This window comes from Podarcis vaucheri, assembly GCF_965113315.1.
Source record: "Podarcis vaucheri genome assembly, chromosome: 17".
Lineage (NCBI taxonomy): Eukaryota > Metazoa > Chordata > Lepidosauria > Squamata > Lacertidae > Podarcis > Podarcis vaucheri.
Genome location: NC_138755.1, coordinates 11,354,155 through 11,371,938, shown reverse-complemented (window position 1 = coordinate 11,371,938; position 17,784 = coordinate 11,354,155). Strand labels below are relative to the sequence as shown.

The 17,784-nt window shown below is 43.9% G+C and overlaps 1 protein-coding gene across 3 annotated transcripts in view; it reads right to left on the bottom strand.

The window, feature by feature from the left end:
- The window catches only part of SLC44A2 (solute carrier family 44 member 2 (CTL2 blood group)), a 66,966-nt gene that overhangs the window by 28,225 nt on the left and 20,957 nt on the right, over positions 1–17,784 (bottom strand). For all 3 annotated transcript variants that reach the window (XM_082204800.1, XM_082204801.1, XM_082204802.1), the window contains exons 2-7: positions 11,794–11,842; positions 7,289–7,362; positions 6,181–6,265; positions 4,392–4,476; positions 306–431; positions 97–163 (exon numbers count right to left, since the gene is read on the bottom strand). In XM_082204800.1, coding sequence (XP_082060926.1) covers positions 97–163; positions 306–431; positions 4,392–4,476; positions 6,181–6,265; positions 7,289–7,362; positions 11,794–11,842 — 486 coding nt within the window. The remainder of the gene's footprint in view (positions 1–96; positions 164–305; positions 432–4,391; positions 4,477–6,180; positions 6,266–7,288; positions 7,363–11,793; positions 11,843–17,784) is intronic.

Sequence of the window (17,784 nt, the reverse complement as noted above, 5' to 3'; positions counted from 1 at the left end):
TGAGCTGCATTAAGACTGACTACTGAGCTGTTCAAGAAACTATTAATAAAATCCCTAGGCTTTCCCCCACTGGTTTGCTTCCTCGGACAGACTTACAGGGTTTGCTTGGAGTGAGCATGGCGGGGCACAGATCATCTTTCAAAACTTCAGGTGCACTCAGGGCCTGAGAGAGGGGGAAAAGGAATGGGTCATTCCTGCCCAAAGGAGGAGAACCTCCTAGGAAAACAAAGGCAAAAGCAGAAGGGAAGATCACCCTTAAGTCTGAACTAGTTCCCAGCCATTATGCATCCGTAATGCTCACTCACCTTCTTCCGGTTTTTAAATTCTGGGACACAAAACTGCTCATAGTATTTGAGTTCCTCGCTGGCTGCGCCGACTGTTGAGGCCTGCAGGTAGGTGAGGTACCGATCCGGGCACTTTTCAACACAGATCTGAAAGAGTCACAAGAAGCACAGCAATTTAGTGTCACAATTCAGACACCATTTATCTAGCAGGGTTCCGATTCCCGGCAACAGTGACAAATCTCTACATTACAGTGGTACCTTGGTTCTCAAACTTAATCGGTTCCGGAAGTCTGTTCCAAAACCAAAGCATTCCAAAACCAAGGTATGCTTTCCCATAGAAAGTAATGCAAAATAGGTGGTGTAGGGGCTCCTTTAAGCTTCTCCCTTGAGGGGACTGCAGCCGCGAACCCCTTAATGGAAAGTGTGATGGAGCCTGCACATTCCCAGCTGAGCAGCCCCAATCCAGCTCTTGTTCCCGTGCAAGCAGCAATGCTGCCTAGCGGAGCAGCCCGATCCCACTCCTACTTGCAAGCAGGAGCAGGCGGAGGGCTGGCGGCGACATCCCTTGCCTGCTCATTTGCCGCTCCAGTCCAGCCTTCCCTCACTCAGTGCCGGGGCCACTGGGGCTGGAGGAGGGGGTGGTTGCTGTGGTAGTGGAGGGACCCAGCGCTGGAGGGTGGCAGGTGCCTGCTCGCTTGCTGCCCGGCCTCCCTTCCCTCACTTGGAAAACGGAAGTGTGGCACTCAAAGCGGAAGTTATACTCAGAACAGAGCACGTTCAGCTTCTGAAAAAAGTTCAAAAACCAGAACACTCATTTCCGGGTTTGAAGTTTTCGGGCTCCAAATAGTTTGAGAACTATGCTGTTCAAAAACCAAGGTACCAGTGCATTTGGCAGTTTTGCTCACGTACGGCATTTTGTTTTTGTTTTTTCACCCATTATCATTATTATTGTTGTTTATTTATACCTCGCCCATCTGGCTGGGCTTCCCCAGCCACTCTGGGTGGCTTCCAACAAAATATTAAAATACAGTAATGCTTCCTAATGCTTTCATTTTGACTCCATCCCAATGTTACCTTTCCATTTTCCACTTTTTTGCCTCTAATGTGCAGTTGTCCTGGACCACCCCACATTCCTTTGTTTTTCTTTCATCTAGCATCATAACCTTGGCCCAGCTACTGGGGAGAATTATTCGTGTCTTCTCTTGAGAACCCTTATATGATGGATTCCTTAAGGGACAACTACAAACGATATAATTTATTCAAACCTGCAGTGCTAAATTAATGAATTGGTTAGATCAACTTTTAACTGACTAAAAAGGTATCTCAGCAGTTATAACTGGGGTGTGTTTTTTTATCTAGAATTGTATAATAAATTGTGTACCATACATAAAATAACAGAATCGTCAATAGTCCCAAGTCTGGGTAAAAGGCAGGATATAAATAATAATATAACACGTATCAAGACTGTAAACATTTTAGATTTTCTGAAAATGAGTACTGAACAAATGAATTCCAATTTAACACAAAACTTCTTAGGTCAGCCAGCCTTTCTTGTCGTCTTGAAATGAGCTGATGCAAGACTTTTACCATATATATGCTGCAGATCTTATTCAATCCATCTTTCGATTGTGGACCTTGTGGTATAGATCTATTCTGGCCATAATAGTTACGTTTGAAACCAGTTCTTCTTTCCTTTTAGTTATCAAATGTTCAATGTAACCAAATGATAATATCCATGGTGTTAATTACTACGTGAGTAATTCAACTGATAGTTTCAAACACCTCTTTCCAAATCATTGACCACTTCCAGATGTCTACCACAGGTAAAAGGCATTGGCTCCTAGCCTAATATATTTCCAGCAACAGAGAAGATTACTAACACATGCTAATGCAAACTTACAGTGGTGCTTGGCATCTGTAAATAAAGTTTCTCACTGCCTCCTCACTCATTATCCAGAAACTAACATCTAAATTATACACCAGGTGGTATTTACTGCCAACAAAGCTACATCACACGTCCTCACCACACTCTAAACGTGTCAAGAAAACTGTGACAGAGTGAGGTCTTATTTCCATATGCGGATTTGCCGTAAAATATAAAGAATTACTGGGTACAAACATCAGATCACATAAATAAAACTGCAGGATATTCTATCGATCCAGAACCCATAACAGCATTGCTAAACCACCTCGGTAAAGACAACATCCCCCCAGTATAAATAATTTTGATTATATTACCTATAACAGTTGCCACATTTTAAAGTAACCTTATACTGGAAAAAACCAAAACAACCTAAAAAAAAGAGAATCATTACAGTGCGGTAGACCTCACTCAGTTGAAAACCATGTCAAACCCTGAATATCCTGACCATTTCATAAATACTGTAAATGCCTCCCATTCCTAACAGGCATGCTGTCTTTTGAAGACTTTTTATAAACAGCGTCTTGAAACATAACGGCACGCTTCTGTAACAATGTATTATTCACCAAACAAGCCTTCGCTATCTCTCTTTTAATACAGGACTTTTAAAGCAGTTTTCCACATTCAAATTAAAGTCTGGAACACCTAGCCCCGGGTGTATCTGACTTGATAGTCTGTTAGCAAGGGAGAACTAAAGAAGATTACGGCAATGTTAAAATCAAGTGAATAATAGATTACTGCAACACATACATGGGGCTGCCCCTGAAACTTCATCTGGTGCAGAATTCAGTGGCCAGGTAGCTCACCGGGGCAAGACAGTTCGAGCATATTAAACTGATCCTGGCCCAACTCCACTGGCTGCCAATCAGTTTCTGGGCCCAATTCAAAGTGCAGGTTTTGACCTATAAAGCCTTAAATGGCTCAAGGGCCTGCAATACCTAAAGGACTGCCTTTCTCCATAGGAACCTACCTGGACCCTGAGATCATCTTCCCAGGCCCTTCTTCGCATGCCTCCTCCGCAAAAGTCCAGGGGGCAGCAACATGAGAACGGGCCTTTTCTGCAGTGGCTCCGCACTTTTGGAACATTCTCCCCAGGAAGGCTCACATAGCACCTTCATTACATATCTTTAGGCACAAGGCTAAAACATTTCTCTATAACCAGGCCTTTAGCTAATGAACAATTCTGTGACCTTTTAAATGTGTTTGTGGGAGGCTGGGTCATTGGTTTGTTTCTGTTTTTGTCTTATTAGGTATTTTGAGTTCTCATTTTGCATTTTAATCTTGTGAACCGCTCTGTGATCTTCAGATGAAGGGTGATATACAGATATTGATATTATTATTATTATTATTATTATTATTATTATTACAGTGGTACCTCGGGTTAAGTGCTTAATTTGTTCCGGAGGTCCGTACTTAACCCGAAACTGTTCTTAACCTGAAGCACCACTTTAGCTAATGGGGCCTCCTGCTGCCGCCACACCACCGGAGCACGATTTCTGTTCTCATCCTGAAGCAAAGTTTTTAACCTGAAGCACTATTTCTGGGTTAGCAGAGTCTGTAACCTGAAGCGTATGTAACCCGAGGTACCACTGTAGTATTATTATTATTATTATTATTATTATTATTATTATTCTGACCTAGACACACACACATTCATACATCCCTGCATCACATTAAAGTGAGGCAGTTTCAACATGGAGAGCACAACCTCTGTGACAGGTCACAGATTTACATCCTTTTAATTCTACTAATTCCATGTCCACTTATGGTAGGGTTCTAGTGAGAAGCTGAAGTCTCTCAGAGGCAAGCAGCAAACAGCTTCAGAGACTTCAAAGAAAAGGCAAACATCACCCATTCAACCAGGATAGATTGTTCAAAACTGCTTTCTTTCTTTCTTTCTTTCTTTCTTTCTTTCTTTCGGCAGCTGCTCTTTGAAGTCCTTGCCCTCCCTTCCCATTTCCCCAATGTGACCAAGAGAGGATATAAGCCATCCTTGCTCTGACTCTCTCCCCATGCACTTTATTGGGCAACATTACACAACAGTGTGTCTATGTCCAGATATCATTGAGCACAAACAACTCACTTTCCTTTTTGTCCATGAAGTTTTGTCCTATGCAGACGAGCGCAAAGCTCTTGAAATTCTGACCTCTCTGAGACAAAGGTATTGACAAGGAGAGAAACCTTACCTGTGTGGTGGGACACTGAAACTCCAACAGCACCAAAGGGCTGGCACATTTCACAATGTTGAAGTAGAACAAGAAAGGTTTATTCCTGGAAACAGAGAAAGGACCATAAGAACATCCAATCCAGCATATGTTTTTATCAGTAGATAGGTCCCAAAAGTTCAGCAAGTCTTAAAGCGTTAAAATTGAGATGTGGAAAATATGGAAATGACGAGGAGAGGCAGGACTGAGATGTGGAGATATGCTTCAAGGTCCAGACTATGGGAAGCCCTGAAAAATTAATAATTATAATTTGGATGATAATTTGGTCTTTTTTATTTTAGTTTTTTTATTTTAATTGGATTATGATTTGATATGTTAATTGGATGTTTTTTACTGAAAAACTAATAAAAATGATTTAACCAAAAGTTCAGCAAGTCTGACATACTGTGGAGATCTAGAAGATGAAGGAGATCGCTCATGCCAGCAGACTCTCCTGAACCACTTCTGAACAGGTTAGAATTCTCTACGCAGACCAGCCAGCACTGCTTGGGGATCACAGACAAAGCGATGTGCCAAGGGTTACCAGCCTTAGCCATCACCAGTTCTTAAAATGAAAGTTGCCACAGCTCAGGCCTATCTGGAAGTGACACCACCTAACCCATGCTGCATGAAGACTCAATGTGGTTGCCTACCGGGAGGAGAATGCAGTCTGCAAATGCCAAAATACACCCTTGTCTTATGTAATTGCCCCTGAAATTTCATACGCAACTGGGGGGTAGGAACCACTTCTCCTTATTCTATCCTCTCACGCTGCTCTGGCTTCCTCTCCCTCACTGAATTCAATGCCACCTCATCGGAGAGGGTGACAAGGAGAGTCAGAGGAAAGGCCCACCAGATTTCCTGTACAGCAGGGGTGAGGAACACCTCTGGGCCAGAAGGCTGGAATCAAGCATGGCCGATCCTCCATGGGTTACTTTGATGGGCAAGTGGGGTTGTCCACCTGCTAATCACCTCAGGAGCGTTCTATGACATCAGGTGTTTCAAGCCATGACTGCAAAGGAAGAATCAGGAGCTTGCTCTTGAAAGGGCCCATATCTGATGTTAGATGTGGCTAATCCAAAACACTCTTGTGAACCAAAGCAAGTGAACGGTTGGGCCTAATTAGGCCCGTGGGTCAGAATGATCCCACCACTGCTGTGGAGGCACAGATTTTCATTCCTGGCTTCACTTGGCCTAGAATACAGTGGTACCTCGGGTTAAGTACTTAATTCATTCTGGAGCTCTGTTCTTAACCTGAAACTGTTCTTAACCTGAAGCACCACTTTAGCTAATGGGGCCTCCTGCTGTTGCCGTGCCGCCGCCACACGATTTCTGTTCTCATCCTGAAGCAAAGTTATTAACCTGAGGTACTATTTCTGGGTTAGCGGAGTCTGTAACCTGAAGCCTATGTAACCTGAAGCCTATGTAACCCAAGGTACCACTGTACCACTATTTGGGGTTTCCTGACCTTCATCTGGCATGTGACACGATTGGCCCCAACTGACTGTGGCAACTCAGGAGATCATTCCAAGGGGGACTTTAGATGCCTCAGAAAATTCCAGAATTCCACATTAAGGGGGAAAACGAGTTGCATCATGAATAAGACAAGCAGGCCTTGCAAGAAACGAAGCTGTCCCTTTTCTACGCAGAAGAGATGACATGGAAAGGCAATCCGGAAAGGGAAGATGCATGTGCAAAATTCTCTCGTGATACAAAGTGCCTCATTGGCTATACTCGGACAGATAACAAAGGATTTTTCTAAGACACCTACTCGTTTGGGGTTCCGGCCTGGCCACAGAACTGCCCACGGCTATCTGTGGGGTAGATCACCTTCCGGGGGTCTCCTTGTGTCCATGCTGAAAAGACAGAAATCCAGAGCTTGGCAATGTGCTCCCCTCCACATTGTGCAACATCACCCAGTTTCCCCAGCAACTGCTTTGGACTATGATTATATCTCTGTTATTCACATGTACATTTCATCCTTCAACTTATGAACTATGTTAACCTACAAAAGAAGGTATTTTGCTCGACTGTGCAGTGACTTGGTATTTGAATCCAAGTCCAAGTCTCTACCCACTGTGTTACACTGCCTCTCTGTCAAGAGTCTCCCAAATCTGCGAGCAGCCACTCACAATATTAAACCCCTTCAAAAAGACAGAGGGAGGAGGCAATAAGATATTATCAGGGCAATTTCATGGCCTACCGTGAATTCAGTCCCACAGCTCATGTGGATTCCTAAGAACCATGGTTTGCTGTTATTTTCTTTGTTTACAAAAAGAGAATGTTTCACCAGTAGCTCAGTTGATAGAGCACGAGACTCTTAATCTCAGGGACGTGGGTTCGAGCCCCACACTGGGCAAAATATTCCTGCATTAAAGGAGGTAGGACTAGATCAGCGGTTCTCAACTTGTGGGTCCCCAGATGTTGTGGGACTACAACTCCCATCATCCCTGAGCTCTGGCCTTGCTTGCTAGGGATGATGGTAGTTGTAGTCCAACAATATCTGGGGACCCACAGGTTGAGAACCGCTGGACTAGATGATCCTCATGTTCCCTCCAGCTCTACAATTCTGTGATTCATGGCCATGAAGATGTGCATTCCACACACTTAAAAAAGAGTTTGCTAAAACCCCTTGTTTTCATAATGGTGCACATTCTTGCCATATGTCTTCTTTTTCCAGGACAATTTTACTTTTTCATGGGTATGTAAAATGAGAGTCATCATAGTAATCCATAGTTAAATGAAAAAGTTGGAAAATGTGTCCTCCTTTTTTGCTCTTCAAAATATGGCAACCCAACATCTACTTGCCCAGTCACCAGCAACACTCAGCTGTTGCCTAGAGCCAGAGAAAGGGAGATGGAGAGTTCTACAACACATACCCACGACTCCCACAGCGATGTAGCCCACAATGGCAACCAGAAGCAGGATGCAGCAGATGATATCGGTGCAACCCCTGAAGGAGAAAGCAAAAGGATTGAGAGTAATACAACCGTCACACTCTGCTTTCTGTTCTGTACCCCACAGTCTGGTGGCTTTGATGCCTTGATCCCCTCTCCCCACAGCAGATTTGCAACTTCAGTATTTTATTTCTATTTTTATAAGCCCTGAATCGAACCAATCTCGCCAAAAGAGGCGAAGGCAGTTAAGAGAAAAAATACTCAGGGACCCTGGCCACCATATAAAGTACTCCTAAAGGAGGATAATAACCAACTGAAATTAAAAAGCTTCAGGGAAATTAGAGAGTGTATTGTTGATTGGTTTCAATATCACCAATTATTTGAGACATTCAAAATTGATAAACAAAAGGGTTTTTCCACTGAGACTTCCAGATTTGAATCGGATTTGGTGAATTTGGTTAATTCCAGAATTAAAACACTTTCTAAAGTATACCAACTCCTCCTTGACTGGGAAGTCAAGGAGGAGGAGGTTACAGCGGCTATGATTAAGTGGTCACAAAATTTTGGGTACTCAATAACAATGAAGCAGTGGGAAAACCTGTGGAAAATAAATTGGAATTTTACAGCCTGTTACTCTCAGAGAGAGAATTTTCTTAAAATGCAGTATTGGTGGTATTTAACCCCCTGGAAATTGTCCATGATGTTCAAAAATGTCCCTAATAATTGCTGGAGGTGTAAAGAAAAGCCAGGTACTTTATTCCATATGTGGTGGCAGTGTAAAGAAATCAAGGGGTTTAGGGAGGATATCCACATAGAATTGGAAAAAATGTTTAAAATATCTTTTAATAGGAAACCGGAAGCTTTCCTTTTGGGAATCACAGACTCGGATATTCCTAAAAAGTCTAAAGAGATCGTCTTATATGCTACGGTCGCAGCAAGAGTTCTCATTGCGGCAAACTGGAAAAGCAATAAAGTCCCATCAAGATTAGAATGGGTTCAAAAATTGGCTGAATACGCGGAATTAGATAGCATGTCAGAAAAGATTAAAAAAAAACCAAAACAGTTATTTATCTCAAAATGGCAAGTTTTTTAAATATATTTGAAAAATAATAATAGTACAGTACTTTAAGGTCATACGCAGCATTTGAGTAATTTCAGCAGCAGTGTTAAAAATGTGGAAAAACCAATGAATGGATCAAGGGATATTGAAATTGAACAAAACTCATTATGCAGTGGCAGTGAACGATTAATACAGAGTCTGTAATAAGGAATAGATGGGAAGTCTGGTAGGTAGAAAAAGACCACTTTTATTTTATGTTTTGAAGGTTACTAGTTGATGTACAGTGGTACCCCGCAAGACGAATGCCTCGCAAGACGGAAAACCCGCAAGACGAAAGAGTTTTCTGTTTTGGAGGCGCTTCGCAAGACGAATTTCCCTATGGGCTTGCATCGCAAGACGAAAGCCCATAGGGAAATGCTGGCGGTCGGGAGCAAAGACTTTCGCCCACAGCCGGCCTTCAGAAGAGGACCTCTTCTGAAGGCCGGCGGGGGGCAAAAGTCTTTGCTCCCCCCGCCTGCCTTCCCCCCCCGCCTGCCCCGGGCGATCTTAAAATGCTGGCGGGCGGGAGCGAAGCGTTCGCTGCCGACCCCCAGCATTTTAAAATCTCCAAGGGACAGCAGAGAAGTCTCTGTCCCGGGGAGATTTTAAAATGCTGGGGGTAGCTGCCGACCCCCAGCATTTTAAAATCTCCCCGTGTCCCGGGGAGGTTTTAAAATGCTGGGGGTCGGGAGCGAAGCACTGCCGAACCCCAGCATTTTAAAACGCTGTTCCGAAGGGGGGGCGGGGACACCTGCCCCAGCCGCCCCACTTCGGAAAGCTGTTCCGAAGTGGGGAGGGGGGGCGGGGACGCCTGCCCCAGCCGCCCCACTTCGGAAAGCTGTTCCGAAGTGGGGCGGGGGGGGCGGGGACACCTGCCCCAGCCGCCCCACTTCGGAAAGCTGTTCCGAAGTGGGGAGGGGGGGCGGGGACGCCTGCCCCAGCCGCCCCACTTCGGAAAGCTGTTCTGAAGTGGGGCGGGGGGCAGGGACGCCGCCCGACAGCATTTTAAGATCGCCCCGGACAGCGGAGAAGTCCTCCGCTGTCCCAGGGTTTTTTTAAATGCTGGGGGTGGGAAGAAAAGCCCTTGTCCCCCCCCCCAGCCTTCAGAAGAGGTCCGGGGACAGACTGTCCCCGGACCTGGTCTGAAGGCGGTTTCCCTAGGAACGCATTAATTGATTTTCAATGCATTCCTATGGGAAACCGTGCATCGCAAGACGAAAAAACCGCAAGACGAAGAGACTTGCGGAACGAATTAATTTCGTCTTGCGAGGCACCACTGTACTCATTCTCTTTTTTTCTTTGGTGGCGATGGAAATTTATGCTCTTTTTCTGTATGGTGTGTTAATGTGAACGGTAACAATAAAATTTAATAAAAGGATAGAGCACGAGACTCTTAATCTCAGGGACGTGGGTTCGAGCTCCACACTTCAGTATTTTATTTCTATTTTTATAAGCCCTGAATCGAACCAAACAAAAGCACAGTATAAACCAGAACTGGCTCCAGGTTTTGGAGGCCTCTCAGACAATATGGGCCCTTCCCTATGTGAATGGGCCCCATCTTCTCCTTGCCCCTGTCCCTGCTGCCCATTCCCTTGCCCTCTTTCTCTGGGCCCAACCGCTGCAAACAAGCCACCAAGAAGGAAAATGTAAGCAATAAAAGGAGGAGGCTTCCTGTCATCAACTCTGGTCCTTCTTTGCAAGTCTGGAGACTGGGGGAAGTGAAAAAAGTATTTATTTATTATAAGATTTGGGGCATGAGCAAGTACCCAGCGATACTGACCCTCAACGCTAGCCTTGGTATATACTTTCAAATCGTAAAAAGACACAAGCAGCATTTGAATAGTTTTAGAAAGCACACCTGAAGCATGGGGGATGGGCAAAAAGGAGTAACTCCATATCTGAAGTGGAAACAAGTCGTGCCTTTCAACTGCAGTACAAAGGCAGGAAGACAAGCTCACCTTGTGGGGGAGAGAAAGGTGCATGCTCCTGTTTTTAGCGATATCTGTATACGCTTTTTGCTGCTACTTTCTGCTACTGGTTCTTAAAACAAGGTGTGTGTGTGTGTGTGCGTGTGTAAAAACTCAGTCCTCCTAGTCCTTTAAGTCAAAAGAAACCAGCACAGAAAAAGCAAACAAAGTAAATCTAGATAGGCGAACAAACAGCTTCACTGGGTTTAAGTCAGAGTCTATTTTTGAAGGATATCTTAAAATCCTTTAGTTTCCATCTGGGCAGTTCTGCCACAAGAGAGAAGGGCTACTATATTATGACAGAAAGCTGTGTTTCCGTTCCACCACTTGGGCATTTCTTTGGATGAAAATGTGTGTTTGAAGCCTTTGCTAAAGTCACCTGTGACTCTCTCCTGACAAGACTGCTGGGGCCTGGGTTGTGCTTGTGTGGCTTGGTCAGAGGGAGGAGGGCAGAGGGCAGATGGTCCTGCCTCTTGGGCAAAGGGACTGGACCTCTTGACCTTTGATCATTCTAGCACTTTGATTCCATAACTGATGAAAGGCTCCTCCATCATATTCCCAGGCAGAACAGAAATCTCTCATTTTTAAAACAACATCCATCAACATGAGGCAATAAAGCTGAATAGTGATTATAAACTGAGCAACGTAAGGTGGCGTATCACATGTAGGTCCATGAAAGTAAAGTTAAAAGGTAAATATTTGATTAATTTATAAACACCATTTGACATTTCGGCAAAACATTAATTCGACGGGTGTTTTACTCAAGATAGACCTATTGAAATTAATGGACCTAACTTAGTCACATTCCTTAATTTCAGTGGGTTTACTATGAGTAAAACTTAGTTCAATACCACCCCAAAATGTTTGAATCTCTTACAGTGTGTGCCATGTGGCAGCCTATGTCAACACGGCAATTATATATGCTATAAATATTGTATTCTACATCAGGCAATAAAAAAGAAAAGAAAATATATTTGTGCAACAATGAAGAGGTAATAAATAAGCTTTGACAGAAGGCAGAGGAGCGTAGAGAAGAAGAGCCCCAGCTTAGAGACTCCATGGAAGCTGAGTGGTCCAGGCAAGAAAACAACCCAGTCTCATTGCGAACATCCTGACTCCCATGAAGCAAGCTCCAAGAAAGTACACAGGTAGAATCGCCTCCCTTTGCCACCTCCACACACCAAGACACAAAAGCTTGCCAGATCCCATGCAGCAGCTATGCACAGAATCATTTCATTTTGGTATTTTGAGTCTTGGGGTTGTAGGATTTGCATATACAGCAGCATGCCGCTCTTACTTTCCAAAATGCGGGTGGGGGTGACGGCAATTCAGAACAAGAGACAGTGCCTCCTGGCAGTGTTCCCTTCCACACACGCTTTGCAAAACACCATCACACACCTTCACCAACAGGTTGCTCTTACCTGTCATATATGGGGCCTTTGAAAGTTGGGTCATATTTTTGGGGTGTCCCTAGGGGGGGGAAAGAGAAAGAATATATGTATTAAGTTAAGCAATTACAGAAAGCAGGAATAGGATAATTGTGAAATATATTTATTTTAAGTACACCCATCTTCTGGGATGTTCTGAGGTGGAAGCCCCACTAAAATGAACAGGACCCTGCCTTCAAAGCAGTGTGTGAGAGGAAGAGGGGTATTACATCATTATTTCAGGAACCTGGACAGCTCTGAGGTTTTGCAAATGTGATAACCATCTTTTCAGTGAGCTGGACCACCACTTCCTCTCCTGGCACCTCAACCTTTTAACAGCTGTGCAACTTTAAAGGAACAAAAGACCTGGATAAGAGAAGTCAAGTCTTCTGCATTATTCTAGGACAGATACCAGACAGTAAGGAAGGCAGGGCTTCTGAACCTGGAATATTTCTGTAATAAGACATGGAAATTGTGGCAGGTGGAGATCATAGTACCTTAGTACATCAGAGGTGAAAAAAGCTGCTGCCAACATCCCTCCTTCTGTAGAATAAAAATTTGTACACAGTCCACCAACCACAAATTTCCACAGACTCACTGATGGGCTAAACTTCTCCCATCTGCTGTCTCTTGCCTCCAGGAACAACTTAGCCCCAGTCTCTCATCTGTGAAGTTTGCTCATCCACCACCTTCAGAGCTCACACTTTGTCCAAAAACACCGTTGTAGATTTCTCCCCTTGATTTCATTGTTTTATCTTTTTGTAAATCGCTTTTGAGGTTTTTCACAATGAGGTGGCGTAATGCATTTTATGAAATAAATCAATAATAAATAAGAGCCTTTCCATACAAACCCCAGCCCATGTCCATGCAATTCGATTTGTCAGTCTAAGCCATAATTAGGCAAACTAAGGCCCGGGGGCCGGATCCGGCCCAATCACCTTCTAAATCCGGCCCGTGGACAGTCTGGGAATCAGTGTGCTTTTACGTGAGTAGAATGTGTCCTTTCATTTAAAATGCATCTCTAGGTTATTTGTGGGGCATGGGAATTTGTTCATTCCCCCCCCCCCAATATAGTCTGGCCCCCCACAAGGTCTGAGGGAGAGTGGACCGGCCCCCTACTGAAAAAGTTTGCTGACCCCTGGTCTGAGCTCTCTCATTTCTCTCCCCTCCGTTGCCTCGGGACCCTCAGCAGTTGTTATAGTCCAGTCCTAAACAGCCTGAAAGTCTAAGGCATACACCCTGCGCCCAGCTAGTCTATTGCACTGAGTCACCCTATAAGCTCCTCTCCCTCCCCTCTTGGTTAACCAACAGGGAGGGTAAAAAGAGGGAGAGGAATCATTCCAGCCAAAAGCAACGCAATAGCTATGGGGATGCCCTGTCACTGCTACCAGAAGCAGGAAGGGAAATGGGGGAATCTCCTCCTACACAGAAGAAGCAAAATTCTTTGCAAATTTGAATGGAGAAGAGTAAGCCACTTAGGATACGCTCCTACACAGATAGACAAAGGAGTAGGTGAAGCAGGGAGTCTGTGTTTCAAAGCTAAGCAAGTGAATAATCCCAGGAATAGCTGCAGAACAGGTTCTCTGCTGGTGGTTCCAGGCTGTTACTGGAAATTTTCAGAGAGAGAAACACACACAAATATCTCTCAACGAGGGATTCTCATCAGAACTACACCTTAATCTGTGTTTAGCCAGGAAATGGTCTTCGATAGCTATCCTCCAGAACACATTTTTATTCATTTATTTAAATGTATAACCTACCCTATCGTATGGGTTTGGGGGCAAGTGATAAATGAAGTAATGGTAAGGAAGAGAAGGCCTCTCCTCATGTGCAGAGTTCCTCTTCCACACTGGAAAGCCAAAACCACAAGCCTTCACACATCATGGGTTAATGGCAAGCCCATCTTCTAGGCATGCCTTCTGGTGCAGACTGGAGCACCTCTCAATTTAGAAACTGGAGTGATCCCCACCTCCTTCACCCCAACTGAACTTTCCCAGCCCAGCGAACAGTCACTCCTTTCATCCACAGGCTGCAATGCCTCCCATTCACCAAATAAGATTTCTCTGGTTAGACACCAGCCAATGAAGCAAAATACTTTTCTCTATATCAGCATAGACTCCCCGGCTGAAAAGCCCTGGAATCGTTGCAAAACTCAGATATTATTATCTGCTCTAAAGTGCATCTGCACGACAGGCCTGAGGTTCCAGGAGAAACAGACAGGCTGGTGGTAAAAGCAACATCTTTTTTTACTTTGCCCCACCTCCCAGTTGCATTTCCAGTAGGTACAGGCCTTCTCTGTCATCACTACTATTGCCTCCCCTTTGCAAAGGCCCTGCTGCAAATAGAGATGGGAGTCTTGCCAGCCTAATTTTACACCCTCTAAAATGGCATCACGGCCCCCACCCACCCTGACTCAAAAGGGGGAAATTCTGAGTAAGCTGAAGTTCATTGTTCAAGATTCTTAAATCAGGTATTACTTTAGAATGCAAATAAAATGCAGCATGGTTTTTCACAACACACATCCTTATGATTCTTTTCAAGTGGGGATTGGGTTTGGATATTCCTCAAATTTCAATTAAAAGCAACCCCTATAGACAACTGATATCATTTCCTGAAGCAGCCTTAACTCGCCACTTTAGCTGGGCAACTGTGAACACTGCCCTTTGCTTAGAATGGCTTCCTTATATGTAATATTGGGCAAAATACAATACTAGCACCCCAGGAAAATGACTGGAGACACCAGGGCTAGAGGTAAGGTCAGATATTCAACTGTTCTATTGATTTATTTCAACAACTCTCTTGTTTCATTCTGCCAGAGTATTCACTGCCAAAGCAGTTCCAGCAAATGCATCCTCTCCATGCTGGAGGAAATTCTTGGTTCGGTTCCCATTATATGTGGCTTTGCATATACACCTCCTCCTGTCCTGGGTGGAAAACTCCATTTCCACAGGTCTCCAAGAAAACACAGGTTTCAGGGAGAGGCAGAAAGGGACACACAGTTTTCCACTTCAGCTTTGCATTTCAAAACAGTCGTTCTATTTCAGGGGAGTTTTGGGGACTTTGCAGAATGGAAGTTGGGCACATCCCTGAGAACTACAGCCACTAGTCATTCCTTCCACCCCCATTCAAGGTTTCGTACAGAATACAAGTGTGGCACAAAATTAGCCTGGGGCTGATCTTAGCATGAGCCACAAAGGAATTATGGACTGGCACCACTCTCAGCCAGTGAAGGGAAGACTGGAAGATATCCAATTTTCCCTGTTAGGAAAGGCGGGTTGGGGACTGATGAGTGATCTACTCATTTAACTTCTGGTGGGATGATTGCCAAGGGTAATCAAATAGACTTGAGTTCTGAAGTATGTCCAGAAGAAAAAGTCGCTTCCACTTCAGCATCTTTGCCCCCACATAGTAGCCATAATGTGGTAAAAGAAGTCCTGGAAGACTTACCGGTACTTGAAGTCTCCCCAAGTAGCCAATATTTATTTTATTTTATTTTATTTTATTTATTTAACAAAATTACTTTCCGCCTACTCACAAGCAGAAAAACGGTTGACAAAAATTAAGGCAAAGTTAAAAATGGTTGTTGTTTTTTAAGAAATCAAAATATAATTAAAACCAACAGCTAAAATGAATTAAATTCACTTGCAACAATGTAGTCTGGATGAACAAATGAATTCAGCACAAGGGCTAGTATGGAAGTAATCCCATGGAAAATAACTTTATACTAAGGGTTTGGTGGTAAGATAAGGCTAAGATAAAGCACAACATCCTCGGCTATGTTGTGGAGAAGAGAGTACAAAATATTCTATTAGACATTTGGGGAGGGCAGGAGATTATTCTGATGGACATCTAACACCATCAGCCAGGCTTAAAGACTGTGCTTTATCTTGGGGGACAAATGCTCAAGAAAATGGTTCAGTGTTGGGGAGGAAATGCCCTTCAATATTTCTGATGCAGAACACTTTGTTTTCAGATGAGGCATGCATTTGCCACAGAGGTATCAGAAAAGAGATTTCTCCTGTGTGTGAGAAAAGGCAGAATCTGCCTCTTTCAAGATACACAAAAGTCACCTGCCAATTTTATAAGCATGGACATATATTTAAACCTGCTGCTCAGTTCATCTGGGGCACTTTTTAAAGTTGTTTTAAATGTTCCAATTAATTAATCCGGCCAATGAATTGATTGCTGCAGTCCCAATTACCTCCTTGGGAGAAAAGGTGTTATATATAAAAGTAAACAACAAACAAACAAACAACAGTGACAGCACCACTGTCACTGTTTCTCCAAGTTTCTCCATGGGCAATTCCCAGAGAACATGTGAAGGGGGAGACTTTATTGCTACTATCAGGATACTTTGTTCCAGGTGCCTACGGAAAAATGGTTGCTGTTTAAGTGCTGAATTCCCTTCCCCACTCAAGTATTATTATTACATTATTATTATTATTAGCCAGGAGTACACCAGCCAGAGGAGGGAGTTGGAATAAGCAAAGGGGCTGGTGACTGTGTGGGTTTGTGTATATATACATATTGTGTCTCGCCAGAGTGGTGCATGCTCTAGTTATCTCCCGCTTGGACTACTGCAACGCGCTCTACGTGGGGCTACCTTTGAAGGTGACCCAGAAACTGCAATTAATCCAGAATGCGGCAGCTAGACTGGTGACTGGGAGTGGCCGCTGGGACCACGTAACACCGGTTCTGAGAGATCTGCATTGGCTCCCAGTACGTTTCCGAGCACAATTCAAAGTGTTGGTGCTGACCTTTAAAGCCCTAAATGGCCTTGGTCCTGTATACCTGAAGGAGCATCTCCACCCCCATCGTTCAGCCCAGACATTGAGATCCAGCGCCGAGGGCCTTCTGGCGGTTCCCTCATTGTGAGAAGTGAGGTTACAGGGAACCAGACAGAGGGCCTTCTCAGTAGTGGCGCCCGCCCTGTGGAACGCCCTCCCTTCAGATATGAAGGAAATAAGCAGCTATCTTCTCTTTAAAAGACATCTGAAGGCAGCCCTGTTTAGGGAAGTTTTTAATATTTAATGTTGTATTGTTTTTAACACTTGATTGGAAGCCGCCCAGAGTGGCTGGGGAAACTCAGCCAAATGGGCGGGGTATAAATAATAAATTATTATTATTATTATTATTATATTATTATATAAAATAAAAAAATCATTTCAGTAGTACATTAGAGACCAACTAAGTTTGTTATTGGTATGAGCTTTTGTGTGCATGCACACTTCTTAAGATACGAAAGCTCATACCAGTAACAAATTTAGTTGGTCTCTAAGGTGCTACTGGAAGGAATTTTTTTTATTTTGTTTCGACTAAGGCAGACCAACACGGCTACCTAACTGTGTGTGTGTGTGTGTGTGTGTGTGTGTGTGTGTGTATATATATATATATATATATATATATGCAGGTTTTGGTGTCTTCGGGTGTCTTCCCGTGTAAGAGTCGGGGTGTCTGGGCGACGTTTCGACGAGGTCTCACTCGTCATCTTCAGGCTGGTGCTTTCGGCTTCTTGTTATTGGAACAAATTTGTACATGGAACACTTTGAAACCAATGCTTTAGACAAGTCAGAACACAAACCCAAACTTTGGCTCAGATATGTTGACGACACCTTTGTAATTTGGCCACACGGGAAAGAAAAACTAGATAGCTTCCTCACACATCTCAACAGCCTACACCCCAAAATACAATTCACTATGGAAATAGAAGACAACAACCAACTCCCCTTTCTTGACGTCCTAATCTACAAAAAACCTGATGGCTCCCTAGGACACACTATCTACCGGAAAAAAACACACACCAACCGCTACTTACATGCACAATCACACCACCACCCTGCACAAATAAACTCCGTAGCCAAGACTCTCATCTCCAGAACCAAACGCCTGGCTGACAAAGACCACTTGACAACTGAGTTACAGAATCTCTCAAATGTGTTAATCGCCAATGGATACCAGAAAAACAGGGTTACGAAGCTAATCCAA